Here is a 24,439-nt window from a genome sequence, read left to right on the forward strand (position 1 = left end):
ATTTAAGTAAAGCACGCCACCGGGCTTTGATGCAAGTGAGAGGTGACGGAGGGCTTGTATTAGCTGGACATCTTTGGCATTGTCATGCACATATTTGGAAATAATTATTTCACCAATTGTTAGCTCGCACTCTCTTCGTTAAACATCACACAAAAGGGGTCAATTTATGTTTTTTTTAATTCAAATATAAAATTACTTTTAAAAGTTTTGAATTTAATTTGCTGTTTGACAGCGAGTACAAAATGGAGAAAATCCTGTACATTTCAGTTCTTTTCGTTGTATGTTAATATATTCATTATAACACCAAAACTATGAAACGTACATTTTTGTATATATAAAGCTACACTTACAAATGCCTGCGTGAATATATTTTCAATATCCCAAATAGGTCTATTGGTTTTCAATTGACAGTCATTTTTCGTACTGATTTGCATTATCCGCATTTTCACCAGTCGAGCTTTACAACTGGTAAGAAGGTCGAACATGTTGCTATTACCAATCAGATAAAACCAGCTTTTTTTAACCAATCAAGAGCAAAGCAAAAACCAGTCGTGACCAATCGAAAGGGGATTTTCCCGCGCTTGCCACCCGCTACATGATTTTCCGCGCTTTCCAATTTTTGAAGCTCTTGCTTCGAGTTCTGATTGGCTCACTGCAGTATTTGCATTTGCTGTGACTAAAGTCGGATTACTATCAGTCTCAATATTTTGAGTTATTTTGGCCACGTACAAAATTACCTTAAAATTGAAGAAAACCTGAAAATAATAGAGTACTAAGATAGAAAAACACCAAAGAGATAATAATAAACCATAAAGGAACAAGGATGGTTAAGGATGGAAAAGATTGATACGGATTACAAACGACGAACTTGAAAAATTTAGGCTACACTTTTCAAGATCCGCAAACCATGACGTAGCCGCTTTAATGAAAACTATGAAAACCGTTATAAGCCTCGTAGTACATTCTCCCTCTCTGAAGGACAGTTAAGGTTAAATAAAACCAAAGTCGAACCTTTCCAATACCCACGTTGGAGTCTGTTCTTTCGATACAATAGTCAAATTATTAGTTCTTATTACCAAATGATACACAATTGGTTTTTTTTTTTGCAAGTTCAGAGAATTGGTAACACATCAAGACAATGTCCCGTGGTTAATTTAATTTGTCCAGCAGCTAACGGTAATTTTAATTCAAAGATCTTTCAAAATTATTTTGAAACTGCTACTAAAGGACAATATCCAAAGATTATTGCAGGATTAAAATGAACGAAATGTACAAATTATGGACTGCTGTATTCATGAGACTGCTCAGACTCCGGTCAAAACAAGTCAAAGGTCTTGATTGACGAATCAGAACGTTCGTAAAATCCTGGGTATTTCATAAAACATAGTGTACATGTTAAATACATTTTTAAATAAAGTTTAAAGAAGGTCACTCAAAGGCGACCAAGAAATCTTGCAGAATTTCTTTCATACTCTAAGACTACTTAGGTTAAACATTAACCCAGCTTTGCTGATTTTCCCCGCCATTTTGTCTTTCACTTTTCCCTACTAACTGCCCCTGGGTCTCCATGGATGGCTAATTAATTTACGGACACCGCCTTATTACCAGTACTCCTTCAGCATCATCTCTTGCTCGGCTTTTTGCCTGACGGAGGCCTGGGTGATTTAGTGGTCGAGGTCGATGGTCTCATAGGGTACTGGGCCAGGATGGTTTTGCGCGGGGGTTTTGAGGTCGACTTTTTCTTGCCTTGTTGTTTCTTGTCAGTTTGCTTGCCCGCTGCGGACTCCGGACGAAGTAAGTCTTGAATGTCGTCGCTCTCCTTTCCTGCCCCTGCCACCACTTCCAAACACCTCAACAAATTGGTTTGTTCCAAGTCTTTTTTGGACAAGAGTTGCATAATATCGCGCCCATCGTCCAAGGGATTTAACCACGTGGATTTACGAACGTCAGCCAGCTTCATCTTTGTGCCTTTTGGAACGTAAATATGGAATAACACTTCGACTGCTTCAGCTTTGGTCAGGGCACGGCCTTTAGCAGACACTGAGGAAAGCAAGCAAGCTTGGTGTTAGTACGCTACAGAATTGGTCTGCTTATTGATTGATTTGTAACCTGGGCTGGCGGTCAAAGGACAATTTTTTCTCGCCAAATCCGATTTGATTATTACTAGGTGCGCAAAACTATCGCTACTTCGTTAGATTTCAAAAATAAGTTCTGGGCTCACTTTTGTTGAAAGCCTTTTTCGCTGGTTCTTTTTCGACAGTCTAAGTGTAGATAGGTGGAGTAAGGCGCTTATTATCGGCGGAATTTTTTGTGTCAAAAATAACTTGGTTAATATTCAAGAAGGATTTTGCGTTGAAAAAGGCGCCCAGAGGAATGCCGCAAGGCAAAACTCTCAATATAATAAAAATATAAAATAAATATAACGATATTAAACACAACAAAAATTGGAATTTTTCTGCACGTCTCTTACTTTTCGTGACAATCTCGATAGCTTCGTCGATTTCCTTTTGTGAAGGTACGTGACCAACTGACTCGAAGAACTTCTTGATGTCGTTATACTGAAGGACACCGTCGGTGGCAAATTTGTCAAACGCCACTTCGTATTCTGCAAAAAAAAACACAAAGTGTTTAAACAAAAGGGAACTGTTACGAAACAAGTTTTGCAATCATACAAACGAGTCTAAATAACGTTAAACCAGAAACTGGAGGAAAGATTTGGCTTTTCGCTAAAAATGAAATGTCGTTTCCCCCACTTTCCCCTTCACTCCACCAGATGTCTGTTTAAACAATACTCGCACAGAGGACTGTCAGAATCTAATATTAATCAAGGAATTTAGTCTCCACTAGAAACTCATTGAGCACGTAATTTTCAACCATTATGTTAATACTAGACAACAAGTCGATGTTGCTAAGCAACATATACGCTGACGAGACAACGCGCTGGGCTTCAACTGCTTCTAGAAAATATTCGCCAAAAAAGGCACGAAACTCTGGCCAATGACTAAATACGTTCTCGAGTTCAGAGGGAGTAAAGATACTCCGATTTACCTACCCTTTCATATACCTCAACTTGTGAAATCCTTACCCTTGAATATACCTGAAGCTTGAAAACGGTGCCCCTTTCGGGCGGGTCCTCCCATATAGGCCATTATAGAGAGTACCCTCCCCCCCGGGTTATCAACCACCTGCTTGTATTTTCCTAACGAAAGAATTAAAGTAAAAAATACTCACTATTAAGCCGCTCCACATACTCCATCAACTCGTTAAACTCCAGAGCAGTGGTCGGCTCTTTGATGCCATATCTCTTCTGTACTCTGTAGAGTAGGGCCTGGTAACCCTTGATAAACTTGTTGAATGACAGCGTTCGCTTCAGAGCCTGTCATCAGAAATAATTTTAAAATATTAACCAGAAATAAAGGAGTACACGTAGAGTCGAGACGAGCAAGATTACAAGGTGTAAAACAGTCTTATTTCCTCGCTAAGCGTTGTAAAGTTTCATACTCGTCGAGGAACGGCGGGCAGACACCATGCTTGAACAAGAACGAACTCTTTGGCAATCCGAAAAAACATCATAAGATATGATACCAAAAGACCCTCTTTCTCAGTTTTGTCTTACCTTGGCTTTTGATTTTTCCAGCATTCGACGAACAAACCAGCCTCTGAAATACCTAAAATGGACAAAATAACTCTCGTTCAGAACCAAACATTAAAAGATATCACAAACCGTTAAATAGAACAACAGGTCAAACTGTATTAGACGATTATGTTCCATACAAAGTGTTCTTAAAACGGGATAAAATGAGATACGAACTGACAATAAATATAGTGATGATATTCAAACAGACTGCAAACGTCAATGTAGTAATTCAGAGTGACTTTAAAATGTTTAAATGAACTAAGTCACGGTTTACGCATCTTCAAAAGTTTAGCCTGAAGTTTTCAACTTCGTCGTTTGTAATCTGTGTTAATCGTCCCCATCCTTAATCGTCCATGTTCCTTTCTGGTTTATTATAATCTTTTTGATGTTTTTCTATCTTAGTAACTACTATTTTCAGGTTTCCTTCAATTTAAAGGTAATCTTGCACATGGCCAAAATGACTCGAAATACAGTGACTGAGCTCCCTTAATAAGCAGTCGCGGACAATGAACCTGCTGGTATACGTTGAGTCAATAGCGATCTAATCAGAATTCGTGATTACGTCCGTCCTGTTAGTCATGTAGCTTAGACTTCAACTTGACAGTTTTTGGTGGTCTGTTAAGCATGGCCTAGCCCTTTAAACTTTCTGAACTATTGTAGCAAAAGAAGAAGACGGTGATATCAGGTAACCTCTGAATTGTAATGGCAGCAGCTTTCTTCTGAGCTTTAGTTGGACCTTCTGGTGTGGGATGAAACACGCTAACAAACAAAAACAAAGAGGGTTAGACATGGTAACCGACTGGAGTTGATCACCTAGTACACTGCAACACTATTGACACCACTGTTCAGGTCAGCCCAGCGAACAAGAAGGGACAAAAATCATTCGAAGGTAAAAAAAGGCTAGGTTGCATCGTACTGGCGAGGTCGCTTAAATTCCACCTCGTCTGTCTTGGAGAACTTCTGAGTGCATTCCACAGCGCGTCGGACATTTGGATTACACGACAAAAACATTAACTGAGGAAGAAAAGCGACAGCGACTCCCACAAATCATGCTTATTTATAGCCTCTTAATAGGCCCGTACAAAAACGACCGAGTGCCAATATTGCCCACTGCAACTCGAGCAAGCTAGGCTAGTAAATAGTGTATTATATGTCACAATTAATAAGCCGGCTGTCGAATACAAAAAAATTCACAGCTTATTTAAGTTTCCATGGAAACGGTCCCTGCGGCAAAATCCCGACCATGAAAGAACCAATCAGAAGGCTCGGATTTACTCAAGCCTACCTTAATAATAATAAATAAATATTTATATAGCGCCTATCCATGCCTGCTCTAGGCGCTGTACAATTCGCCAAAATGATCTGTACTAAGCTTAATAATTAAAAATGTGTATTTAAGAAAGTAATAGAAAGTAAAAATCGCTAAGAATAATAAGTTTTCTTAAAAAGATGAGTTTTGAGTTTAGATTTAAAAGAACTTAGATTGTCACATGAGCGGATAGAAACAGGTAGACTGTTCCAGAGTTCAGGAGCGGAAACAGCAAAAGCTCGAGAACCATATGTCTTCAGGTGAAAATTTGTGGGGTTAAGAAGTAATAAGTGTGATGATCGCAGGATTCTGGAAGGTTGGTAGTACGCTACTAGATCTTGAATGTAGACAGGAGATTGTTGATGAAGAGCCTTAAAGGTAAGTAACATAATCTTGAATTTAATGCGTTCAGGAATAGGAAGCCAGTGTAATTCTTTCAGTATTGGAGTGATGTGGTCGTACTTTCGGGAACAGGTGATAAGTCGGGCAGCGGCGTTCTGAACAGACTGAAGCTTTTTTAAAGCACACTTCGGTACATTGTACAAAAGAGAGTTGCAGTGGTCGAGCTTGGAAGACACAAAAGCATGGACCAGGATCTCTTGCCATATACTAAGTCCCAATTATAAGCTATACTTACTCAAAAATATTTTGGTGAGCCTGCACTTGTTTTATCTGTTGCTCTTGTTTTTCAGCTTCTCTGTTTTGCCTACAAGTTCATTACAAAGACACACCGTTGTTACATGAGTAAACCAATTCAGGGTTTCAGGTCAAATTCCGATACAAAAATGCAACTTTCGGGAGTTCCACATATACATCACGCAAGCTTTAGAAGGAAGGAAAAACGCGTGACTAACGCGCGGCCAACGCAAAAGAGAGCGTGACACATTAAAGAGAGCGTGACTCACATATACAAAGCGTATTGTTGCTTGTGTTTTCTGGCATCATCACGTTTCCTTAGATCCTGTTTGTATTTCCGGGCCCATTCCAGGTCACGTGAGCTGGGAGTGTACTCTTGAATCTTCTGCTTCATTACTCTCTTACGAGCAAGAAATCCGCGAAAATTGCTGCAAAATGGAGAAAACATGATGCTCAAGTTAAAAATATCTTGACAGGAGACGGTCATCTGTTTGTCGTGGGGTTTCGTTTATCCCATAAAATTATACCCATTTAGAAATGATTTTTTTTTGGGTCAACATTTGAAATTTGAGCCGATGAATTTCTAGAAAAATTTTACCTTTTGTACCAGTTGAGATGCGATATTATCACATTTTCCCCACGAGAAGTTGTAGCTACAAGTATCCAAAAGTAGGTATTGGAGATAAAGTTCGCCGCGCAACACTTTGTGTTGCGTGACGATGTGTAACGTCATAGAACACGGTCGCTTACTGTCACTTTTAAGACCAGAGTGCACGTGATTTGCGAATAACGTACCTTTGTAATGTAACTGCTGCCTTTCTTTGCCTTTCCACATCAGCTACTCTGAGTTGTTTTAAATACTGTCTGGCAATGAAGCCTCGGAAAATCCTGATATCAAGATCATAAAATAAAGACAAGTAAATTTAGGACTGTAAATTTAAGACTGTATGTGTTGGACGAACGAGTTGAGGAGACATGGCAGAGGACGGCGTCAAAGTGGGAAGGGCCAAAGTGAGAAGGACCAAACTAGAAAGAGCCAAAATGGCAAGGGTCAAAGTGGGAAGAGCCAAAGTGGAGAGGACTATTTTGTGATGAGGACTTGACGTACAATTATTAGAGTAACAAAGCAAAAAGGCTCCTCACTAACTTGCGAATGAAAATAACTCGCGCCTTCAGTCACTCACCGCTGAATATTAACTGCTGCCCAGACTTCTCTCTGCCTCATGTAGTCTTCCGTTAGCAAGTACTGGGGAAAAAAAGAGTAAACTACTCGATTTTGTTTTCGAAAAGTGATAATTAGCACAACCACATCAATTCGCAAATCAATCCGACGAGTCAATTGTTCGTTCTGAGAATTCGACAAGACAACATCCTCTAGTTGTTCAAATTCTTTATTCTTTACATCCATCCTATCAACATTGTAAGGTGAAAAGAGATCTTAATCTCTTTTGGAATTGGAGGGTTGAAACAATGAAGTCTAAGGTTGGAAAGCTAAATCTACACAAACGTTCTCTGTAATATTTCTGACCATTCGGTTAAAGACACCATACTTGCAAGGCACTTGTAACGCGTAATGTGTTCTCCCATGCTTACTACTGGTAACGTCCTGGTAACGTATTTTCATTCACTTGCCTCTGGTTACTTGTTTCCCGCTCTTGCACCGGGTTATATGTTTTTTAAATTTCGCAATTTGCGACAGTAGAGTTAGGGATATCTTCTTTTATTACTTCGGTTTACAAAATCACCTCGTCATCCCAACAGAAATGCTTGAAATCACGCACTGAAAAGTTGGAAGTGTTCTCGTGAGCATGGTTGCTGCAAGCACTTCGAGCTGAGGAAGGTCTGGAACGGCTCGCTGTGGGGATTGGGATCACTCTACGTGGAGACGAGGCTGGTGAGGATGGACGAGCTGGTGACGAGGGACGTAACGTATCTGGAAAAAGATAAAGAGATTTCCATCTTTTTGTCAGCAAATCCAACATTTGACCTACTTAAAGACTTTACAATCAGTCTTTTGCGCCCTACAGAAGAAGTAATGTTACATTACTAGCAAAGAATTTTGGACGATTTTAATTTCGGACAAAAGAAGTGTCCTAAAATAAAACCGTCCGAAATTTTTAAGCGTCCGAAATATTTACAATACAGTTTAAAATTTTTTTTGTAGCTCCAACGCTCTTAGTTTCCTTTATGAGGCGAACTCTAGCTGAGGCACTGCTTGAGATACGTAACGATTTGATAGAATTTATTATTTTTTCCTCGGTATATCTCTAAAACCTTGAGGGTGAAGTAAAACTGTCATTTTCACAGATGTTGTTTCAGTCTAATTCGAGTTTTGTGGGCGTAAATTGATTCTAGTTGTTTCATCACAGTGTCCGAAATTTGTCCGAAATGTAATAACAAGTGCCCGAAAATTAAACGTCTGAAACATTTTGCAAGTAATGTAGTACATGTCGTTACTTTTCTCCTTGGTTGTTGAACGACGTAATAAAATGAACAGCGCGACTTAAAACTGAACAAACCTTTGATTCTTGAAGTGATACTACTGTGACCGCTGTCCAAGCTGATCGTAGACGGCGATGATAAATCTTTCTGTTCCCAGGCTGGTCTGTCTTCTTGTTTGCGTTCATCTGCCGGGCCGTAATGATGTCCTTCAACCATAAGTGAGTTGTCTCTTGGAATTCGCACATCCGTACGGCGAGACTTTGAGCCATCGCTACAACAAAACCAAAATGAACTTACCAACACGGTGTGAGAGGAAGTGCGTGCGAGGGTGCATGCGAGTGGTGCTTGCGAGTGTGCGTGCCTTCGTGCTTACGCGAGTGCATGCATGAAGGATTGAATGACGTCAGTTATTGCTAAACCAAAGCAAGCAACCTATAAACAACATCTAATTTGTGATCACCCCCCAGGAAACATGAGTCAGTAACTGGTACGTTATCATAGGACGTTGCTCATCAGAGCAGGGGAGCGGTGGGTGGGGAACGTCTTGCTTACCTGGGCTCTGCCTGACTTTTAGCAGGTTCTCGGTAGAGTCCGTGATCTCCTTGTAAATACCAGTTCATTGTCGACGGCTTCTCGCATTCACCTGCGCAAAGCAATCAAGTCACGCAATCTTACACAACAGTTTTAAAGGTGCTAGGTCACGCTAAAATTGGTGTTCCCTGCCTAAAGGAAACTCGATATTTTTCTTTAAATTACTTACCAAGCCTGGGTCCCACAGGCTGGCAGAAGGAAAGGTACTCCAGATTGTAGGCGAAATCCACATTGTCATGTTCAGGGCCCATGATCAGCTTACCTCCCTGAGGCCCTGATATGCGATCACTAGAAGAATCCATAAAACGAAATAAAATAAAAATGATTAATAGGTAAGGAAAGAAACAGTCTCCAGTTCAGTCAAGAGATTATCAAGGTAAGTACTTTGATAATCTCTTGCTTCAGTATAGTATTTGTTGAGTTGAATCTGAGACGTACCTCAAACGATGGAATAAAACGAGTACTAATGACGCTTGCAAACAGAGAAAAGTGAAAATTTAATTTTTCCCGTTGGTTTGTCTTGAGTCGTTAATAAACTTAAGAGAGAATATTGTTACTGTTATTTTCTATTTTTTGCTGGATTGATTTAAAGATTAGGGGAAAAGGAAGCAAAATCAGGGCATTTTTTCCGCTTGCTGTAAATTCCATTTTTGAAGGGACACTATCACTACATTTTTTGGTCCAAACAGAGCTGAAATAATGACTGAGTGTCTCCAATAATGAAAGAAATGCTCCCAGAACAACATGATAAAGACATTGCGTGAAAAGTTGAAGAGAGACCACATTGTGATTAGTTTTTAGCGACTTTATCCTGGAAGACAACAGACTTTGAAAACGTCTGCCAGATTTTTTACTTTGAGATTACACAGGGTTCGTACCCTTTTTGAGAAACAAATTTCCAGGACTTTTCCAGGACTCAGATTGATTTTTCCAGGACTCTAAAATTCACATTAACCCGTTCACTCCAAAGATCTCAATGTTAATTCTCCTTACTGTCTGCCATACATATCATATTTTTTACTTGAGTTTAACAGATATCCAGAACTTTCCAGGACCAGTAGCCCTTTTCCAAGACTTTCCAGTCCTGGAAAATGCCACAGTAAAATTCCAGGACTTTCCAGGTTTTCCAGGACCCGTACGAACCCTGTTACAACCTTGTACACGCGTAATCGTACTTTTAGCTTCATTGCACATATACAGCAATTTTTACCAAAACTAGACCATCATGTCTAGGTTTCCATCAATGAAAACGACTTTCGGTGTTTGTCTTTTCAAACTCATGACAATGGCAGTGCCCCTTTAACTCAAAAGCTTCTTACATGTTCCTTCTGTCAGCATCACCAAGATGTCTGACGACCACCAGGGATGCCAGGGTGCGTTTGTCCAATGAGCGGCTGCCGGTTGGCATTGTCACGTGTTGCGTCTGTTGAATTTTCTTTCTCGTCCCGCGAGGAGACGTCGGTACCCTGGGGATGTTAGTGATAAAAATGTGACTACAGCACGTGATACAATCCACTACAACACATGATAAATATTTGACTACAACATGTGAACAACATGCGACTAGAACACGTGATAAAATCCATTACAACACATTATAAACAAGGGACTACAACACGTGATAACTCCACTACAGCACGTGATGAACATGTGACTGCAACACGTCATAAATAAAATCCACTAGAACACGTGATAAACACGTGATAAAATCCAAACAGATATAGCATTGCCATAGCATCACAGAAACAAACAAAATGAGGTAATTTGAGACTAACATAAAATTTGTCTTACTTGAGCTTTTTTAGATATGTTCTGTTGCCAAAACCGTCATCTGTCCACCTGTTAGAGGAAATGAAAACATCTGACCATCAGCTTCCACCTTTATGGTTTGTTTTACATACACTCAGAGAACGAGCAGCTATTTCACAGTGGGAATACTACTTTCTGACCTTTTACTGAACGCGCGAAACGTTCAAAAGTTATTAGATACCTGTGTGTATCCCAAACGGAGCAATCATTTTGATCAGTACAACAGACGCGACTGAGACAAGGCTGCCCGGTGCAAATGGTATAAAGTTCACCTGGATTTGATGCAACAGGCTTTTTTTCTTAAGGTCTAGGAGTGAAGGAGCTGATCATTAAGAAGAATTTCGGCTTTGACCCTTGGATTGGAAGGCTCACAAATACTTACTGATATCTTATGGTATCTGGTACGACTGGTCCTGAAGTCTTATAGGTCTTTGACAATTCTTGAGACTTTTCCTGAGGAAAATGTACCGTGTAATCTCTGGGGGTTCTCTCAGGGACGAGTTCCGGTTCCTTAAATTTGAGCTCCACGGATTTGCTATCAGTTGTATCCGAGGAAGGCCTGGAAACAATAAAAGGTCAACGTCACTGGCCATCTTCGACAAGAAAGGTCGAGCAGTTGTAAGCCAAATGGGTCGAGGTCGATCAATCTAAGGCCCCTTTCACACTACGCCGTAGAAATTTGAAAACGGCGTTTTCACAGTTGAAAGCGTATCGAATGTTTTCCGTCCACACTATGTTAGAGAAATTTGAAAACGCAACAATCACCGGTCATTTAGGAATTGTGTTTGAGGAGAACAAGGGCAGGGAAATCACATGACTTTACTGACGTCATCATTTTCGAAAAGCTCCGTTTTCAAAATGTTTTCCGTCCACGCTAAAACGCAAAGCAGGCGTTTTCAAATTCCTCCGGTTTGAAGAACGTTTTCGAAAAGTTCCGTTTTCGTGAAGCCTAACCGTAGAAATAAAGTTGCGTTTTCAATTCAAATTTCTCCAGCGTAGTTTGGACCGGGCCTAAGCGAGCGACCTCGGACCGCAAGCATCTTGCCACTGGGAACAATGAAAAAAAGCAAATTGAATGAATTTTAGTGCCGAGGTATTTAGCTTTTATTTAAATAGTTAAAATAGTAGGCTAATAAAGAGTTTACGTCGGTTGAAGTGGCACAATAATGATTTATAAACTACCTTTGTGACTATGATAGTGACACTATTATACGGGCAAATCGCTGTAAGTAAAGTCACCGAAATGAAATTGCAATTCAAAGGTGGAAGTGCTAGTTGCGGAGTTTTGAAAATAACTGTGTTTGTTTCTTTTACGACGAAAAATTAAATGAAGTGTCAAACATGAATAGATTTGTGACCTTGAAACTTAAAACAAGCAGCCCGTTTCGTCAAATGAATCCACTTACTGTACGCTCAGTCGTAAACACCACCATTAACAACAGTGAATCGTTAACTTTCAGCCAAAACGAGCACGTTTTCAGCGCGGATTAATAATCAAGGATTACTTTAATAAGCTAAATTTACTCTGTGAGATTATTTTGTTTAAAGAAAATGATCAAAAATAGAAACGACATAAATTTTGCAAATAAGCTGAGACGTACGGAATGACACACTGCAAACAAACCACCATGTATAAATAAAGAATAGTTCACAGCGTCAATTGCACAATACCTCTCTCCGCGAAGATATTTTCCGAAGTTTGAGCGAGCGATATTTGGCAAGAAAAGCCCGTCTTTTGTGTCAGTGGAGTACGACCAAGGCTGCATGGAAACGCTGCAAGAATGCATGTGATGTGAAAGAAATCACAAATGATAAACAATGCGACGAAAAAGCGAACGTCCCAAGCGAGCAAGCAGTTTACCTGGCCGAAGGAATTTCGTGAATTTCGTCGACTCTCTGACAAGGGCACGAGGCAGGTCGCCTATCATAAATGTAGCATGGATCAAGCCATGGTAACTTATGCCTGGAGATATTGTTAAGTGACACCGGTATGTGCTCAGCCATGACTTACTTAAAGAGTCTTGCTAATTAGGAACTTGTAAAGGCGCTAATAACACAACGCGTTATGTTAAAAAATGAATTTTTACACTTGATTGTGTAAACAAGATGTCACTTTTCAAATTTTCAAATTCAAAGTCATTAGTAATTCATCACGTTTAAACAAACGAAATCATGACTGTGACGTTGTTTGGATATCTGATTTTAAAAGAATATATTTTTATGATTTTATTTCTACGTTTTCTCCTCAGTTTTAGTTTCGATCGAGAAGATAGATCAAACACTCAAGACCGTGTTTGACCACATTTCCAAACACCTAAAAGTTCGTCAAAAATACTCCGCTACGCCTCGTATTTTCAGCTCTCTTCTCGGTGAATGGAAATGTGGTCAAACACGGTCTTTCGTGTTTGATATATTGCGTCATAGTTAATATGATTACGTAAAGAAGAGAAAAGAGAGGACCAAAATAGCCTTCGTAAATTGTCTTTCTTTCCAGGGACACCGGCAAAATCATTGGCTTTCGGATTGCACGAGAAGATTTTAATCTGATTTCGTTCAACAAATTAAAGCAAAATAAATACTACTAAGTTGTAAGCAGAACTTGTTCTGTTGTCACTGACCGTATCGAGATCGGTTCGTTGTAGTTCATATTTTAAATACCGTAAATCCTCGAATTAGCACCCGGGGCGCTTATTTCAAATTTAGGAGAAGACGGGGGACTCTTATTCGAAGAGGGTGCTTATTTAATTTTTCCCAAATCGTGGCCTGACACGATAATTTTTTTCAATACATCATCTGCGCGTAAACAACAACATAAGCTGTTTGTTGACATAAAAAGCTGATCCTAAAGTTTAAATCGCAGCACCGTTAGTACTTAACGTGTTCAACGTGTTCACTTAATGTGTTCACAAACTGAAACAATGTACAAATCTTATACTACATGACGAAAACTATACGTCCTTTGTTTTCTCATTACTCGTCCACAAAATGAGGGGGAGGGGAGGGGGCGCTATTCGAGGGCGGGGGGGAGCTTATTTTAAATTTCGGCCGATAGGAGGGGCGCTTATTCGAAGGGGGCGCTTATTCGACGGGGGCGCTTATTCGAGGGGGGCGCTAATTCGAGGATTTACGGCACTGATTCATACACTCTTTTTTTTATCTAAGAATATTGTTTTTCCGGCTGAGGCTGAAAGTTCTCATTTTTCTTCCGATTTTAGGCTGAAAATATTCTTGTGAATATTCTTAGATTATATCGTATGACATTTTCGTTTTCGAATGTATTTTAGCGCTGCTTCTTTTTGGCTAGCTTTGCCGTGTGGAGAAAGGAAGAATTTTACACGGTTTAGTTAAAACATATATTTGTATTGTATTTACCAGAAACATAATCTCTTGTATAAATTTACATATTTTCAACACACAAAACTATATTCTTTTCGAAATCTAAGCCTTGGGTTTATTCTTAAAATATTCTTAAAATTTCGCATATTTCAGCCTCGATATTCTTATAAATTATATTCCTATAAAAAAAGAGTGTAACTTATTGATTGAGCATAATCTCTTGTTGAGAGCAATCTTCCTTTTCTTTTCTGATTTCACGACGAAAATCTTTGAGTGTACGTTATGTTCTGCAAAAGGACACTTCCATTACAATGAAGGCAAGAACTGGTAAAGAATGGTATTTGTTTAAAAATAGAGCGGTTTTCAATTGAGTGTCGTAAAACCAAAACCAAACCAATTCTCACCAATTAGACTGCTCAGCAAATCTCAAACCGTAGTAAAACGAAAACAAAAACCAAAGTAATTGTCTGATTACTGTCGACACTCAACTGGAAACCGTTCTAGTAATGAGTAAAGTTACCTAATAAAGAAATCTGTGAACTCTATTTTTTTTACTGTTTATTATGTTTCTTTATCAAACAACTTTAAATTACAGCGTATCTATACATTTCTTTTTTGGAGAGCTTTCTGAAGTTTTGAGTTCTGAAGATGTCCATTCGTTTTTCTTAGCACAAGGATAATTTTAAAAGCCTCTCGCATTTTGCTGATAGAAGAAGATCTTTCAAGATCTAAATTATTTAAGGTTTAAAATCCGAGCCAAGCCTGTGACCCCGTAAATTGATAAACGGCTAGCTTTAAAACATCGGCGTGTTTGTTACTTTTTTCATTCTTAGCGGTGTGCCACAAAACAAAGTGACTGCGGCTGTTTCAGTACGCAAACTTCCGTGAACTAAAAACAATTTTTACAAAAAAAGTCCAAACCGCTGATGAAGAACTCGTAACAGGACACGAACCATCGACGAAAAGCGCGGGAAAAGTCACGTGACCCAAGTTTGCTTTAGTCTTGAACCTGATTGGCCAAAAACAAATACTCCACTGTGTCATGTTTGAACTTTCACAAACACATTTTGAGCGTTTCAAAGTCCACTTTTTACAATTCAATTCACTTAGAAACCAATAAATGTTTTTAAGTCCCAGTAACACCGAAATGTTAAGCGGAATCGGTGTTCGAGATTCAGGTTATAACTTCATAACAGAGTACCTACTCAAGTGTGTTTACTCGTGAATTTGTAATGAGCAAGTATTTTGTGCGACCTTCACTTACCTGTCAGGTGGTTTCTCCTTTGGCGGGCTATCTTGCTCAGAGGAGGTCTGGGGCGGAGCACTCTCCACTTCAGAATGATCTTGAGAGGGGACTGATGCTGATGAAAATTCTTCACTGACCGGGTTAGGGGAAGTCGATTTTGTGGAGCTGCCAGATGGAACCTGAATGGTCGGCTGTCTGAATCCTGACGAGAACTTTTGACCTTTCATCTAAATAGGGAACGTTACCAAGCAATAACAATTATACGGTTTACTGTAACTCACCTTGCGTGACACTACGCTGACACTGTACAAGTCACGCACATCACACAACGTAAGAAGTGTAACGAAAGTAAAATGCACTAACCCTCCCCCGGTCATACTCCATTTGTACACCAATAGGTGTAATCATTCCAAGAACTGCGTCCACTTTGATTACCTCTTGAGGGCTGAAACGAAAAATATGTTTTACGTTTACAAAGGTAAACTGCAAAGGAGGGCATATCTCGTAAGTAATATACAGAGCGCGCTTTCTAAAAGTTAGTCCCGGAAATTAACAAAAATCTAAAACCTACAAGAGCCGTTGGAAAGGGGAAAAGACATGCCGTTGGTTCTAAAAATCCCGCGCAAGTTTGGTTGAGGAATAGAGCAATACTTTACTTGTTCTGCTTGTTTCCAGTAATCTCGCGGTTCGCGGTTTTGAGAGTCATCGTCCATGATTTTCAACTTACTTGTTGAGCGGTACTGTGGCATGTCTTACATGCCTGGCAGGACTTGTGCTGGACCACTGGTGACCGTTTTCCGACGAACTTCTGCTGTGGCCGTTTGCTGCAAAGAAATCGATAAAACAGGCGACTGTAGGTACGTCTAGTGAAACAATTATTATGAGGGTGGTTCAGGGTATTTTCATGATTCGTGAACTTCGTTATTTTTTCTACGTGAAATGTAAAATGTTCTTATCCTCGGGAACGTGATTTTGTTAGCAGCCGTGAACAGTGATTACATAAAATAATTTTGCGTGAAACAAGACTGAAATATACATTATAGTAGTCGTCAACCGTTATTTTTCTTATGTTTTCTCTTATTTTCAACACCGTCATCAAGCGATAATCATTGCATAACCGTGACAAGAAATCTATTCGATCCCTTTCCGTAAGTCTTAGGCCCCGTCCACAACTGACTACGCCTGGAGGAGAAATTTGAAAAGCCAGCTTCATTTCTATGGTTAGGCGTACCGTCCACACTAATCCGTCACGAGATCGGAGCTTTTCGAAAACGCTCTTCAAACCGGAAGAATTTGAAAACGCTGGGTTTTCGTTTTCGTGTGGACGGAAAACAATTTGAAAACGGAGCTTTCGGAAAACGATGCAGTTACGATAATATTGTGATTTCCCTGACTGAGTTTCCCTCAAACGTAAATCCAAAACGACCGATGATTGTTGCGTTTTTAAATTCCTCCGGAGTAGTGGGACCTAAAATATTTGTTGCGTTTTCAGAGTGAAACCTCCGTTTTCAAATTCCTCCGGCGTAGTGTAGAGGTGGCCGTACAGGGGAACATGTCCTTATGCCTAAGGCTGAAAAGCGACAACAAATAAAAACCTTACCAGTGTTTGATCCAGAGTACATAATAGAATAACTGGGTATTACTTCAGGTGCAGATAAATCATAAGTTCCAACTGGAGAAGGTTGCACAGTTTTTCTACTATCCTGTGCTGGGTCAGCTCTCTTCACATTCACGTCTCCGTTAACAATTTCTAAATCAACTTGCTTTTCTTGCGCTGAACTCAGATCTTTGACGTAATGATCGTAGTCATGAAGCAGCTTTTTCTGTAACAATTCATGCTGCTCTTCTAAAAGTTCTTCCTCTTTTTTCTGATGTTTCAGAATCTCCTCCAGCTGGGAGGGTGTGGCCTCTTTGGGTATGGTGTGTGCATGATGCCGTGTCGACTTTTTCCCTGTTTCTGTTCCATTTACTGCAGAATTGGTTTTCTCCTCATTTCCGTCATTATCATTTTCACTGTTCATTTTAGTCTCCTCTACGGTAGGATAACTGCTTCTGTCTTTCACAACTCCTGAAGCTATTTTCACTGACGGTTCCTTTACAATGTCTGGAGTGAAGTGTGCTGACAAAGGAGACTTTGTTCTACAACAACCAACAGATGAACCAAATTATTAAATACGTAATTATTGAAGCTGACAACGATAAAACATACAAGAGAGACGTTATGTTGAAGCAAAGAAAGTTGCCAATTAGAGGGGGCAGTTTAAGTCAAAAAATTGTTTACTGGAGGCATTTCATCAACTGTCTTCATTGGTTAACCATTCCTCATCGTACTCGGTACTTAGCTCTTATTAACCGAGCTGGAGGTCTGTATGGGAGAATCTTGACCGAGGTCGTGATTACAGACCGAACGCAGTGAGGTCTGTACACTCGACCGAGGTCAAGATTCTCCCATACAGACCGACTTAGTTCGGTTAATAAGATGTTTATTATATGGCAAAGAAGAAAACTTTAATTCGTTTAATGTAACTGGTTTGCTGACATTTTGCTCGGGAACGGCGATGAGCTTAACTTAAACCTGCCGAAATTTGCTCGTCCTCTTTACTTTTTTTTTGTCATCAGGCTTTTTTGCACTTCCATAAATGATTGAGAAGAAAATTAAAGAAAATGATGAACATGTTTGTATTTTAGTTTGCTACTTTCTCAACGCAAAATGAAACCGGCCTAGATGCCGTTCTAGATGGGAAAATCCAGACCGCGGTCAATATCAATTTCAGCCAATCAAATTCGTGAATTCGGTAGTTCCCAGTCCTTGTGAGACACAGCCATATAATAATGATAATTATTGTCCCCTTCATCAGTTTATATTTCTTGTGCCAAAAAATATTTTCCGACAGCATTACATTTGAAATTTAAGACAGGGTATTTAAATTTTGTGCGTAAGCTAATGCTGAGATGCTAAGTTGTAAATAAGTCTAACCTAGTGGGCACAGGGGAGTCCCTTGGTGAAGAGAGGGGTGATATAACTGGAGATGAGTATGGAGCAGGACTGCTGTTGGTTGGTCTCAGAATGAATGACTTCAGCTTTTCTGGATTCACTCTTCCCTACACAAAAAAAATTACAATAATAACAATCAGAGAACTTGTAGAACTCAGAGACAGGGGTTTCACTGAGGGCCGGGCACCAGGCAAATTGACTGGCTATGAGAATGATTTTGCCCAGCTGGTTTGACCATCTATCAGAAAGTTTTTCTAACAAAGAAGTTCAGTTCAAATAGTTTTTGCTGCCTGTGAAAACCAGTTTCCCTACTGCTGGAAACATTAATGAGACCCCTGCAGAGATGACCAATAATTTTGCCCCTTCTGGACCCCAAATGAGTAGCAAAAATACAGTTGTCCCATTTCAACCAAAAATGTATCAACCATTCAAAACATTCCCCCCCCCCCCCACCCCTTGAAATTTACCCAATATCACCCAAATTGAATAAGTGTGACCAACCTTATTATTCCGGAATACAGGTGGTGCAGTGCCAGGCCTATAGATGTACCCACCAGGCACACTATCATAGTCCATAAATGAGCCATCACTTGGATGGGGTCCATAGGGGCTTATATGAAGGCTCCTTGTCAGTGAATCCTAAAAGAAATCATGTTTGGGGAAAAAATTAGTATTTTCTTGGTCCGCTACAGTTCAGAAGGAAAATATCAACAAATCATTTATTTGAATGTGTAATTTACACAAAAAAAGAATGTAATTATGTTTAAAAAGTTCCTAACCCTAGTCCAAAGATCTCTTTGATGTTTAGTTGGTTTTGAAGCTGAAGAGGGCCTTTTAGGTCCATTCTGCTGTTGGGCCTCATTCCAAGTCACATATCTGACACCTCTCCGGCCCTCAATAGAAGGTGCTGTTTTAGGTCTCAGGTGTAATTTGGGAACTTTAGTGAGCTCCATCAGTTCTTCCTCTTCCTCGTCCTCGTCAAAGCTGTCATGGCCATCAGAGTTCCTTTCACTCTTTGCAGAGTTCGGAATTTGAATTTTCTGGCAGTTGAAATGAATAATGACAGTACAAAGTCTTAGTCACCTCTGTCTCACCAAAGGATGCATACAGATTTATATAATCAAGGAGTCAATGATTAAAATGCAAAGAATTGTACTCACAGGGGGTGATGTGATCAGCGTCTTGTTTGCCTTGTACCACTTATAAATCTTCATTAAATCCTCATGCTGTTTATCGAAGTACTTTGACCTGCAAGAAGGTAAAAGATAAAGTCTGCATACAAACCCAGTGGTCCATCAGGCTTGTTCTTATCTCTAGTTTCTGTAGCACAATGACTAGGAGTATTTCTACTCCACCCTGGATGGGATGTTAGTCATCACAGGGTTACCCCCAGCATTAACTTTGCTGGTAACCATTACACACACTAGGGTAGAGAGAGGCACACTGTGAGAATAATGTGTCTTGGCCATTTGAACACAATGACCGTGGACAGTGACTTGTGCCTGGACTGCTCGATCCTGAACAGTGAGGCAGCAACATGAGGTGACTAGAAGTATTGCTATTTCCCCTTAATTGGACATTGATTCACTATGTTGTTCCTGAAAAGATTTAGACCACCCCAATGGAAGGTTTTTGTGTTCTTCAAGAAAATATCTGTACCTCAACCCCAACCCCATGGAAGAGTTTTTGGTTTCAACCAACTACATCTCTAGAACTTCCCTTCTAGCTTCATTCATTCCCTCGAAATTCTTGGTTTTTGAGATCCACCACCCCCTTGAAACTTCTAAATGACTCTCCATGGGGGTTTGTAGGTATATATATTATCTGAGGCACATGTATTGGTGGTATCCGTTTATCAGGGTCCCAAAGGGGTTTAGGACTCCAGAGCTCTGGGTCTAAAACAGTGGAGCTCAACAGCTTCAAACTCAAAAAAGTGGGGTTCAGTGCTACATAGTACCTACTTTAAGGCTCTGACTCCGGGCTCAGGGCTGATTTATACACCTGGGTGGAGAGAGGCACTGTGAGAGTAAAGTGTCTTGCCCAAGAACACAACACAAGGACCCGATTAAGACTTAAACCTTTGGCACTTGATCTGGAGTCCAGTGTGATAACCATTAGGCCATGCAATAAATCAAGTATTTATGTAAACCAAATATACAAGGATTTTTAGTGGATTAACTCTTATCAGTGCAGTCATCAGATGGTAAAAACTTACGTTGCAACCTCAGACAGCATTTTTAACAATGTTCCATAAAATGGTTTGTCATATGGGTCTCCTTCGTCATATAAATATGGCCTGTGAAAATAAATAGACAGTCAAACCTCTCTTGAGTCAGAATGTGCAGTTCCAGAAAATATCCATACCCACCCCAAGGAAGGTTAATGGAAATTCCAACGGGGGGGGGGGGGGGGGGGGTCCAAAAGCCAAAAGTATCAAAGGAAAGTATGAAGCTAAACCAGAATTTCCAGGAGGGTGGGGGTTTCAAACTAAAAAAACCTTCCATGGGAGGGGTATGGATAATTTCTGGAACAACACAATGCTTGGGAACAGATCACATTTCCACTTACAAGAAAATATTCCATTACAAAAAGTTAATTGTGCAATCGAGTGTTTACATGACTGTATGTGAGACTGTTGCTTCAGGTGTTCCCATGTGGCCACAGGAGGATAAAATTCCAGTGTTTGCATATAGCTCAGCAGGGCTACAACTTAAAATTGAATTATAATTTTTAGAGTGGAAGCCACTTCAGCCTTAGCTGGTTTCCATCTGGGGCCTCTATGTAGGTCAAATTGGAATTTGGAAATGTGGGCTTTTAAGGAGGGAGGAAAACTGGAGTACCCGATAGAAAAACTCTTGGAGTAATTAAGATGACAGCCAGCTACGACCTCATGCTAGTCAAATTTATGGTATCAGGCAGCGATTGAGCCCAGGCCATACAGGTGGGAGGTAAGAGCTTTTTCATTTTTGAGCAGGAGTGGTAGGTAAGTACTCTCATCACCATGGCATTCTTGCTCCCCAGGAAACATGTCCCTTTATATATGGGAGGTATTGCGTCAAAGAAGCTAGCAAGTTGGGTGAGAAGGACCTATTACCAAATAGATCTATATAAAAATAAATACAAGCTAATTTTTGTGAAATATCAATTACTGAGGCAAAAAATTATATTCTTGTGTACCTCATATCCAGATCTTTGGCTTCTCTCTTTCCGGTTAAAATTGCAATTTTGACATCTTTGTAGTACTTTTCAAGAGCTGTGGTCATCACACGAAACTCTGAATAGTTCATGAGCTAAAAAAAAAGCATCAGAATATCAGGTCAAGAGGTTTATGAGTGCCATGTAGGGTGCATCTATTTAACATTAATAGATTATAAGTTTGAGATTTCTATCAGGTGATAGTTGATGAGGGCTTTACACATAGAAATCAAAAGAGAATAACCTTGTTTTAGTATAAATCTACCAGTCATTCAAAACTTTATCTACATCTATCCTCTACACATGCAGACACTTTGAAAATGCAAAGAAGCTGTTGCCATTTTCGTTAACAACTGCACACTACTAGGCTACTCATTATCTGCAACAGAATAGATAGTAGTGCACCCAATCACAGAATGGCATTTGTGATAGCACGGTAATAGATTTATACTAAGGACATATGCTATTGATCCCAGACGTCCTTTGAAATGGTTTTTTTTTTCCAGGCTGTTTTGTGCACTGTTGGTTTCATTCACATGATTGAAAAAAGTGACTGTGTGATGACGAATTCATGATTGTGTGATGAGTGAATCTCTGCTGTCAGGGAAGTTGCTTCACAGTTTGTTTGCAAGTTTGTTGAGTTTTGCACTTTCTTACAAGGTGCAATCTAAGATATGTTACAGAGAAGAGTTCAACAGATGCAAAATCCATTGGATGGATAAGATTTGCCTTGAACTTGGAACTTTTGGGGAATTTGCAAATGCTGGGCTGCAAACTTTGGCCATCTGCACCGAGAAATGTTTATCATCATGTGATCACTTGTTTTGAATCACGTGAATGAAACCAATGGTTTGCGAAACGGCCTGGAAAAAGAAAGCCATTCCAAAGGATGTCTGGGATCAATAGAAGTTAAATAAATATGTATGATGAATGAATGAGAGATGGCTTTTCATCTCCTCTTACTTGCTCATTAGCACCTAAAAATGGTTTTTGTATTGCGGTCACTTCCCCAGATAAAATAAAGATTAATTAACTATAAGCACTGGATCTCAAGAATTTGTTGAGGTTCACTGATACAGAATTAATGATATTAAATAGATTGCTTATTTCTTAGTTCCTAAAACACCTTGATGAAGACTGAGAAATATTAAAAAAATAATTATGATTGCAGCAATTTGCTGTATTCACAAAACAAAACTGTTAAGCTAGTTGTTTTCAGAAAGAATAGCAAAATTGTCTTTGAACTGTGAACAATATGTACAATTGAAACGAATTTAAATGGATCAAAACTCATAACTTCCCATTAGCGAACGATTAAAACCAGAAAACAATATATCAAGTTCGAAAAGTTTTGTAAAGAACAATAAAAGTACAATTCTCCTTCGGTTCTTCTTTGTTTAAGCTCGTTTCTACTAGCACCAGCTAGCTAGTTACAGGATACCCAGCTGTATTTGACTCTGTTTTAAATTATTGAATGAGCTGTTCTATAACATTTGCATCAATCAAATGCTTTCAACAAGTTGAAATGGTAACTTGTTAACATAACAACTACTACATTGTCTGAATTTACCACTGTTGTCAACGTGGTAGGCAGTGCTTCAGTTTTTATTGGTTCTGATGAATATATCAGTAATCCTTACCAACGACCTTGACGTAATAAAAGTCAACATTTCACAAACTAATGAACTGGTTCAATATTAAAGAAGTGTTAATTTCGCCGCCTGATCAAACCTCTCCAGAAATGTAACGAAACCTCTAGACAAGCTAAATTGAAGTCTCATCGATCCATATAAAGGTGTTATCTAAAAGGAATTTCAACTCCGGCGGACGTTGCAGTAATTTTGTAAACGAGGGATATCATAACGGAATCAAGTAGGAGAAAACAAAGATCGTCAGGTGGTTTGATTAGAATCATGCTTACTTGTGCATTGTGCAATCTTTTGACACGGACTAATACAAAGTTTACGTAAGCTTGTGCTGTTTCAAAAAATACCTTCGATCTCCGAAGAGTTCTCAGATCTCTCTCCATCTTCACTTCCCAAGACTCTTTGTACCCCTGTTCAACGAATGGTTTGCGCCAGATCAGTCATTGTGGATCCAACAAGATGTTGGGGCTGTTTGCATTTCATCAATATCGCGCGTTCTTTCAATAAACCTGTTGCTATCGACCTATTTCTCCACATGAGCGCTCCAGCGCTTCGGTGATTAAGCGAATATTCTGCATCCCATATCACCTCAGGGCGTGCGTGTTATCCATGTTTACTCCGCATGTCATCAGCTCAACCAAGCAACACAAATATAACGAGGAAAATTACTTCGTTTGTTTACTGAAATAACCCACATCTCATGAACGTCACGCATTCTTAAGTTTGTTGCTCTTTTGGAAACAGGGCCTGCAGTATCATTTGGTCAGCAGAAATTGAAAACGCGTGCAACCTCGCGCAACCACGCGTGAAGGGTCGCGTAAAGAACCGTGAAATAAACGCAAAGAAAAGTCGCCCAACTTACACAAAGTCATTTCAGAATAACTCTGTTTAAGGGTTTAACTCCACCATTCGGATATCTAGCAAGATATTTAGATGTTCTGGAAGACAGAAAGCCGGCATTCTCCTTCCCAAACAATGGTTTGCATCTGAAAAAACTTCGGCAGAGTCAATCTTATGATATAGGCAACTTGTTCGGGCTTGCCCTGCACGGTAATTTGAAAATTGTGCTTCCCAAAGTTTTGGGCAGGTGGGGGATGACGGAGGAGGCGGGGGAGGGTGGGGGGGGGGGGGGGTGGAGAAAGGGAGAGCTTCTCGAAAACGCAAAGCTGCACATAACAACTCTCAAAAACATCAATGTAAAGCGCATAACAAGTCAGTACAATTTCAGACGAACACGAGAAGTCTACAACATTCTACTATAAAATAACAGCGACTGAAAGGGGCTTAATAATCGTGAAAAACAGAGTTGTTCTTTTAGAGCCACAACTCAATAAAAACTAATGGGAGGAATTGTTATGAAAGGTTTCTTCGTCAATCATGGGAGCATATTTTCGTAATCATACTATTTCGGTAGAAGACTGATCTAATACGATCATATGATGTGGCCTGAAGGGGTTTATTGACTAAATAAACCACACAGCATTAGAAATGATTCATAAACATTTTTAAAAACACAACGTACCTTGAATTTTCAATCATTCCGCAGATGAAATTAAATTCAGAGTGCTGATCATAAGGCGCTAATTGAAGATATAAC

The 24,439-nt window shown here is 39.7% G+C and overlaps 1 protein-coding gene across 1 annotated transcript; it reads right to left on the minus strand.

The window, feature by feature from the left end:
* Positions 1 to 159: 159 nt before the first annotated feature.
* Positions 160 to 23,573, minus strand: LOC110068911 (uncharacterized). Its single transcript, XM_089272683.1, has 27 exons — positions 23,190 to 23,573; positions 21,179 to 21,291; positions 20,217 to 20,297; positions 19,162 to 19,249; positions 18,781 to 19,041; positions 18,503 to 18,640; positions 17,984 to 18,108; positions 16,607 to 17,145; positions 15,734 to 15,830; positions 15,370 to 15,451; positions 15,025 to 15,233; positions 10,807 to 10,983; positions 10,407 to 10,454; positions 9,935 to 10,081; positions 8,785 to 8,903; positions 8,577 to 8,667; positions 8,102 to 8,295; positions 7,328 to 7,515; positions 6,767 to 6,828; positions 6,378 to 6,470; positions 5,852 to 6,010; positions 5,584 to 5,652; positions 4,328 to 4,396; positions 3,617 to 3,668; positions 3,232 to 3,376; positions 2,471 to 2,605; positions 160 to 2,040 (listed from the first exon to the last, which is right to left on the minus strand). Exons 1-27 carry the CDS (start codon positions 23,223 to 23,225, stop codon positions 1,622 to 1,624), a joined length of 3,936 nt encoding a protein of 1,311 aa, XP_089128809.1. The 5' UTR covers positions 23,226 to 23,573; the 3' UTR covers positions 160 to 1,621.
* Positions 23,574 to 24,439: the final 866 nt, after the last annotated feature.

Source organism: Orbicella faveolata, unplaced genomic scaffold (genome assembly GCF_042242905.1).
Source record: "Orbicella faveolata isolate gen_17 unplaced genomic scaffold, um_ofav_v1 contig_35, whole genome shotgun sequence".
Taxonomy (NCBI): Eukaryota; Metazoa; Cnidaria; class Anthozoa; order Scleractinia; family Merulinidae; genus Orbicella; species Orbicella faveolata.